The sequence below is a fragment of the Urtica dioica genome, chromosome 3 (assembly GCF_054948205.1).
Source record: "Urtica dioica subsp. dioica isolate 48M chromosome 3, U.dioica_male_clone48M_v1_H2, whole genome shotgun sequence".
Lineage (NCBI taxonomy): Eukaryota > Viridiplantae > Streptophyta > Magnoliopsida > Rosales > Urticaceae > Urtica > Urtica dioica.
The window spans coordinates 11,860,295-11,868,689 of record NC_142758.1 but is presented as its reverse complement, the minus strand read 5'-3'; the positions used below and the strand labels follow the sequence as shown (position 1 = coordinate 11,868,689).

The 8,395-nt window shown below is 39.5% G+C and overlaps 1 protein-coding gene across 1 annotated transcript; it reads left to right on the top strand.

Annotated features, from left to right (window-relative positions):
• Nucleotides 1-4,765: 4,765 nt before the first annotated feature.
• Nucleotides 4,766-6,272, top strand: LOC149402385 (uncharacterized). The gene is made up of 3 exons (XM_089608350.1): nt 4,766-5,060; nt 5,180-5,655; nt 6,072-6,272. Exons 1-3 carry the CDS (start codon nt 4,766-4,768, stop codon nt 6,270-6,272), a joined length of 972 nt encoding a protein of 323 aa, XP_089464476.1.
• The last annotated feature ends 2,123 nt before the right edge of the window (nt 6,273-8,395 follow it).

The following is an 8,395-nucleotide window of genomic DNA, read 5'->3' as shown; positions in this document are numbered from 1 at the left end:
CTCTGATCGAACGCCCTCCAGTGCCCAGGCACGCTCCTAGGGTTCTCAACTAGAGTCCCTTAACGCGTCTAACACGCTAGACGCTTAAGCGATCTCCGAAGTTCTGAGACGTCGCCGAGGACTCCTCCATGCACCGTTTCCTTCGTCGAGCACGCTTCACCAGCAAGGCTCCACGGCTCACGCTGCGTCACACACGCCCTGAACTATGTTATGACCTGATCCCATATACGGGTACGTAGGTAGCCTACACCACAAAGGCACAGTCACTCCTCGTCCTCACCCCTTCCCTCTTCCGAGAGGTGGGCTGATCAGAGAGAACCTAGCTCGAGACTTTTGAGTTCACACTTTTGTTATCAATGGTGCCCACAAGAAGAGTTGTAATCCTTATATTGTACATTTGATGTAATAAAGTCTCATGAAGACTCTTGCTTGTAATTGCTTATTCATTAATAAAAAGTTGAAACGTTCATTCATTCTTCCTTGTCTGTTTGAAGCTTTATGATAAAACCTTAGTCTTTAGTCCATAAACAAACTAAACAACTTACAAAGAGACAAATGTAGATTTGCATGAACAAACTCTTCGTAGTTTGCTTAAAACGATATATTCGCAATCTAAGGGTCAAAGGACTATTGATCTCAGTATGATTGTTAGAAGATTCTATGATGTCTGGTTATGAGGCATTGAGAGTTGGGGACTCTATAGTTCTTCTAGGTATCTTCCGAAGGTACTGAATTGACCAGTGCACTGCTAGAGACAAAATAAGAACAAACCATTTAACCTCTTATGCCTCGAAGTCACTACGTATGAATTGCATCGTGCTTACCTTAATCTTGAAATGAGACATGCCATTTCACAACTTACGTATTCTCATTTGAGAAAGTCAGAGTTTGGACTCACTATGTGATTCCGAACAGGGCCTATTGGTGAAGTACTAAGTTGTGAGAATGTCATGAGTAACTTTGTGAAGTTCTCATAGATATGGAATTCATGTACAAGATTGCTGAAATGAAATGTATATCACCTCATGCTTTGTTCCTCGGAGTGTGAATAAATCAACTGGCCAGTGTCCAAATTGAGTTTTGACTCTTTTGGATGAAACAATGTGACTTGTTAGCTCCTCGTCAATACATTGTTTCTAACTTATTCACAAGCGACAAAGGAGTTGAGGAAATAACAGCTAGAAGGGTAAAATGGTAATTTTGTAAATCTCGACTAGCTGATGATATTCATGAAGGGTAAACACTGATAATATTCTGTGGATCCACTCATTACAATTAGGTTGAATTCGTGAGTAGAAAATAAATTCATTTTTTCAGTGGCAACTCTTTAGTGGAGTCAGTTGACATTAAGCTAAACTTGGAAAAGGTTTATGAACTTTTGAGTCCAAGTGTTTAGCTCAAGCTTTGTTCATTTGTATCCATGAGGTCACTGTCACGAATCACATCGAGTAGGAATATTTAAACTGGAAGCTAAGTCAAAACAGGAACGAAAATAGGCAAAAGGGTATTTTTGTGTTTTGAGACATAGGATGAAATGAATGTCAATAATTTTTTGACAAGGTTATTTGATGACTCAATAACACTCGGCCATGACTTGATCATTGGGCCTTGTGGATTAATTTCATTTCATAAGAATTTTATTGAAAATTCTTAATGGGCCTTTTTCATGATGTCATGAACAAATGGAAAAGCTTCTAGAAGGCCTTTCTAGAATTGTTTTAGGCGCCCAACATACCCAAAGAAAGAGAGAATATTTTGTGCATAAATGTATCAAGATACTTGCCAAACGAAAAAGAGGAAACAAATTTCCCCTAAGAGGAATCAAGGTGGGCGCCCAAGTAGAGTTAAGGCAAGGAAATGAACAAAAAAGAAAACAAATCCAAGCCTTCTAGAAGGCAGCCTTGGCCGAGTGAATCAAAGGGGAAATGGGAAATATTTGCTCATGAATATGTGATATTCTATAGAAGAGAAAACTACCTTATTGAAGGTGAGACCTCACCTATAAATAGGAGCCCCATTCTTCACATTTAATTCATCCAAGTTTTAGAGATTTGAGAGCTTCTCTCTCTAGCTTGGCCGCCCCTCTCCTCTCTCTCTCTCTCTAGTCAATTTCGTTTTATTGTTTTGGCACCTAGGTCCTCATTTGACCTACTGTTTAGCTCTGCGACTTCAAGACTCGTTCTTAAGTCGTAGTGTTTAAAAGTGCCCACTCACTAATTCCTTTTCTCTCGAGTGATTTAGTGATAGAAACTTTTGTGGTTGCTCGAGTTGCCGAGGAAGGAAGAGAGACGTGCTGCGAGGGGAGACGAACGTTGCAACCTTTTTCCAAAAGCTTCTCAACGTTCAAGCGTCTACAAAGGTTAGTAAACTTCTACGCTCATATTAGTTTTTATTTACATGTGCTTGCTCTTTGTCTAGGTTAGTAAAAACTGTTTTACTTGAAAAAGAAAATTTTTAAAATTCCGCCGCTTAACAAAGCGTTAAACTTTTTCTTAAACCCTAGATCAATTCCAACAACTTTTGGCCCGGGTGCGATCACTTGGTCCGGCCTTGGATCGAACCGCCCGAGGTATTCAATCGTTGTTCATTCTCGTGCGACAACATAAGCTGCGCCCAAGCTTATTGAACCTTGAATTAGAACTCTGAGCCACGAGTCAAGCGACCTCTCTAAAGTCTTCACTAGAAGCTACGAGCCAAGTCTTTCTCTAAAGCCTTAGGTTCCCAACCTTCGAGTCCAAGATAGCCATAACCCCTACATTGAACTACGTTCTGACCTGATCCCAGACCACGGGTACGAAGGAAGACAACATTTGGCACAGTCACACCCTCTAATACACACCTCAGGGTCTGTATGGTGCAAATCGGGCTTCGAGTTCACATTTTGGCTCGGGCGCGATCAAAATTGGTCCGGCCATGGATCGAACCGCCCGTAGTTTTAAATCATTATTCATTTTGGTACGACAACATCTATGATGTCTGGTTATGGGACATTGAGAGTTTGAGTCTCTATAGTTCTTCTAGGTATCTTCTGAAGGTACTGAATTGACCAGTGCACTTCTAGATTCACTATGAGATATAGACAGGACCTATTGGTGAATTACTAAATTATGAAGATGTCATGAGTAACTTTGTGAAGATCTCATAGATATGGAATTCATGTACAAGATTGCTGAAATGCAATGTATATCACCTCATGTTTTGTTCCTTGGAATATGAATAAATGAACTGGCTAGTGTCCAAATTGAGTCATGACTTTTGGATGAATCAATGTGACTTGTTAGCTCCTCGTCAATACATTGTTTATAACTTATTCACAAGCGACAAAGAAATTGAGGAAATAATAGCTAGAAGAGTAAAATGGTAATTTTGTAAATCCCATCTAGTTGATGATATTCATGAAGGGTAAACGTAGATAATATTCAGTGGATCCACTCATCACAATTAAGTTGAATTCTTGAGTAGAAAATAAATTCATTTGAACCGAGAGATTCTCAGTGTCAACTCTTTAGTGGAGTCAGTTGACATTACGCGAAACTTGGAAAAGGTTTGTGAAATTTTGAGTCCAAGGATGTTAGCTCAAGCTATTTTCATTTGGATCCATGAGGTCACTGTCACAAGTCATTTCAAGTAGGATTAGTTAAACAAGAAGATAAGTCAAAACAAGAACTAGACAAGTTTTACGAAAATTGTCGAAAGGGTATTTTTGTCCTTTTGGACATAGGATGGTATGAATGTCAATAAATAAGTTTTTTGACATTGTCATATGATGACAAATAAAAAATGTCACACGGCCATGTTGAGAATATTGAGCCTTGAGGATTGAATTTCATTTCGTGGAATTTTACTTGAAAATTCTTAATGGGCTTTTCTTATGTTGTCATGAACAAATGAAGAAACATCTAGAAGGTCCTTCTAGAAGTCCAAAACCATCGAATCTAAGCAAGGGAAGAGAGTTTATTTTGTGCATTGGTGTATACTTGCCAAAAGAAAAAGAGGAAACAAATTTCCTCTACATGGAAAGCGAGTGGGCGGCCAACTAAGGAGCAAACAAATGAGGAAACAAATCCAAGGGCTTCTAGAAGCCATCTTGGATGTGTGACATAAGGCAAGGGGAAGAAAATATCTGCTCATGAATATGTAATATTCTATAGAAAAGAGGAAACTACCTTTTGAAGGTAATCCTCCTCCTATAAATACCCCACCTCATTCATAACTCACAACACACAAGTTTGATATTGAGAGCCTCTCTCTCTTCCTTGTGGCCGCCCCCTCTCTCTCACTAGAATTCCTTTTTCGTTTTTGTTTTGGCCCCTAGGTCCACATTTGACCTAGCGTTTTGTTTTAGCTCTTCGAATCTAAGACTTGTTCTTGAGTCGTCGTGTTTAAAAGTGCCCACACACTAAATCCTTCTTCTCTCGAGTTATTCATGTGATAGAAACTTTCGTGGTTACTCGAATTCCCGAAGAATGAAGAAAGGCGAGCTATGTGGGAAGACGAGTGATTCAACCTCCACAAGCTTCTCAACGATCTAGGTACGTAAAGGTTAGTAAACGAGTAATTGCTCTACAATAGTTTTACTTTAAAATAACATGTGCCTTCTCTTTGTCTAGGTTTGTAAAAAATCGTTTTACTTGTTTAAAGAAATTTTTAAATTACGCCGTTTGAAAATGCTTTAAACTTTTCTTAATCCTAGATCTATTCCAACACATTCATGAAAATATTTCAGCAAACAAAGTGAAGTCGCCTCACTTCCGACACATAATAAATGAAGTCGTGGTTGTTGATAAGCCTTTTGAATTTGAAGTGGCTATTGGATTTGAGAAGTATTGGAGTATCAAACTATACTTGTGTTTTCAAACTTTACACGTCTAGGTATCTCGCTTTCGACACCGTACATAATTATAATACGTACTTGAAAGACGAGGTCGCGTCTATGAAGACGTACATCGACCAGCAAAGGGAAACATGGAAGCAATATGGATGCACCATAATATCGGACGGTTGGATGGGACCAACGTGTTTAAGCATCATAAATGTTATGGTGTATTTGGCTAGTAAGAGTGTGTTTTTGAAGTCGATTGATGCGTCAGACGAGATAAAGAATTATAGTACATTTATAAGATTCTGTCTGCGGTGGTTAAAGAAGTCGGAGAACATAATGTTGTTCAAATTGTCACAGATAATGGTCCGACTTACAAGAAAGATGGACTGAGACTCACTAGGCACTGCCATCTTTATTGGACTTCGTGCCATGCGCATTGTATTGACTCGATGCTCGAGGATGTAGGTAAACGAGCAACTGTCGCCGAAGTTGTTAAGAATCATGGAGAAGTGGCAAAATTCATCTACGACCTCGGGATAGTCCTCTCGAAGATGAGAGAAAAGGGTCAAGGGGAGCTAATATGTCCATGTCTAACAAGATTCGCCACAAACTACTTACCCTTAACAAGTCTGCAAAGCAATCGATCTGGGTTGAAGAAGATGTTCACTTTGGATTGGTGGGACCGATCTTCCTTTCGTCAAAATGCAGCTTGGCAATTTGTGGAATCTAAAGTGTTTGAGCCTATGTACTCAGCTTTACGTCTCGTTGATACAGATGTACTTTCGACTATGGGCTTGCTTTATCATGTCTTCGAGTTGATGAAAAAGAAGTTGGTAAGCATTCCGAACAAGCAGTGGGTGGTGAATATTGCGGTTAAGGGATGGACGAGACAACTTTCCCATCCGTTACACCATGCAGTAAAAGTCATTTCACTTATTCGTTGCGAACGTCTAATTTCTAATCGGTGTCTTTGATTGTTTTACTTGTAGCTTACTACATAAATCCAAAGTTTCAATATAATTCAGAGATCGTCATACAACCCGAGCATCTTACGGGGGTTACATAAGTGTTTGAGATTTTGTTTCCGAATGATGAATGCGACATCACTGGAAACGAACTTCTGGCATTCCGTAATGCGAAAGGCGTGTTCGACAGCAAAACCGCAGTAGCAGAAAGAACAAAGATGGCTTTCAATAACAACTACATATTTGAATCAAAGTAGTAATATTTCATAACTTAATATTTACAGAGTTCGATCATTTTTGTAAGAGAATGGTGGGCTACCTTCGGAATCAAAACCCCCACTTTGAGAAAGTTGGCAATGAGAATCTTGTTTCAAACCGCATCCTTATCAGCGTGCGAGAGAAATTGGAGCATGTTCGCACTTGTCCACACTAAACAACAAAACCGACCGACGCACAAGAGATTGGAGGAACTTGCTTTTTTGTAGCTACAACATGAAGCTGCAACTACAAGACAACGAAAGCGACGTCCCTACAAGAAAAATCCTTTGGATATGATCCAAAGATCAATGGAGGTAATGGGCGACAACGTGGACGATGATGAACTCCTTCTATGGATCCGACAAGTTCACCTCGACGATCAAGACCAAAACCCTGACCCACGCGTCGCCTCACAGGCTCGGAAGGAAGGTATTGATGTGGACACTATATTGAGTGAAGACATTAGTCAGACTTTGCATGGATCATCAGACGATGGAGTGGTCCTAATTGACGATGATGGAGGTGATGGTGACTTTGGCAGGTATCCTGCTAGTCAAGATGTTGGTGGTGGTAGTGGTGGAGGTCAATCTTACGATCCGTGGAGTATGGAGCAAGGTTATCAAGCTACACAAGATTCAGATCACAGGGCACGATGTCAAAGATATGATAGGTTAGTGTATTCAAATTTAATTATTTCGGAGTTCTCAAACAATGTACGTATGCTTAATATGGAAAGTTTTATATTATGTGTTTCATAGATTGGGAGACTACTTTGACTTTGAGATCGGATCGTTTTACGGCAGTGGAACACAGAGAGCGCTAACGCACTACATGTTTTCTGGTAGTGATTACGGCGGTGACTTTCAGCAAAGATATCGAACGTACATGTCCTCTGGTAGTGACTACGATTTTGATCACTTGATGTCTCAGTTCGACACTACGTCATTCACTACGTCAGACATCCAGAGTGACGGTTCATATAGTTGTCTTTCTTACCGTTACCCTAATCCAATAGGAGTACCACAACCACAACTTAAGCCGCAAGGAAGTGGGTGTCATACCTTTGTTGGAATCGATCTAGGGTTTAAGAAAATAATTAACGCTTCGGGAAGCGGCGGAATTTTAAAAAATTTTCTTTTACAAGTAAAATCGGTTTTTACTAACCTAGACAAGTGCAAGTACATGTAATTAAAAAACTATTATGAGCTAAGAAGCTAACTAACCTTTCTTGAAGCTTGATCTTTGAGAAGCTCTTAGAAAGTTGCAACGCTCGTCTCCCCTCGCAGCACGTCCCTCTTTCTTTCCTCGGCACCTCGAGCAACCACGAAAGTTTCTATCACTAAATCACTCGAGAGAAAAGGAATTAGTGAGTGGGCACTTTTAAACACGACGACTCGAGAACAAGTCTCAAAGTCGAAGAGCTAAAACCACTAGGTCAAATGAGGACCTAGGTGCCAAAACAAAAGCAAAAATAACTAGAGAGAGAGAGAGAGAGGATTTCGGCCAAGTTCTAGAGAGAGAGTCTATCAATCTCTTAAACCTGGGATGAATGAAATGCGAGGAATGAGGCTCCTATTTATAGGAGGAGGATTACCTTCAAAAGGTAGTTTCCTCTTTTCCTATTGCCTTGCACGTCCAACATGCCTCATGAAGGCTTAGGATTTGTTTCCTCATTTGATTTCCTCTTAGTTGGCCGAAAATGCACTTTCCTTCTTAAGGAAATCTGTTTCCTCTTTTTCTTTTGGCAAGTATCTTCATACATCAATGCACAAAATAAACTCTCTTTCCCACTATGGCATGAACGAAATTCAACCTTATTTTCCTTGGGTTGGACGAAATTTGAGCTTCTAGAAGGAGCTTCTAGATGTTTCTTCATTTGTTCATGACAACATAAGAAAAGCCCATTAAGAATTTTCAAGTAAAATTCTAAGAAATGAAATTAATCCTCAAGGCCCAATAAACTATTAATGGCTGAGTGTTTTAAGTTTCATTTGTCATCAAATGACCTTGTCAAAAAAAAATTTATTGACATTCATTTCGTCCTATGTCCAAAAGGACAAAAATACCCTTTTGACAATTTTCGAAAAAAACTCGTCTCGTTTTTTTTTTTGCTTAGCTTCTAGTTTAACTATTCCTACTCGATGTGATTCGTGACAGTGACCACATGGACCCAAATGAACAAAGCTTGAGCTAAACACTTGGACTCAAAAGTTCACAAACCTTTTCCAAGTTTAGTTTAATGCCAACTGACTCCACTAAAGAGTTGACACTGAAAATCTCTCGGTTCAAATGAATTTATTTTCTACTCAAGAATTCGACCAAATTATGATGAGCGGATCCACTGAATATT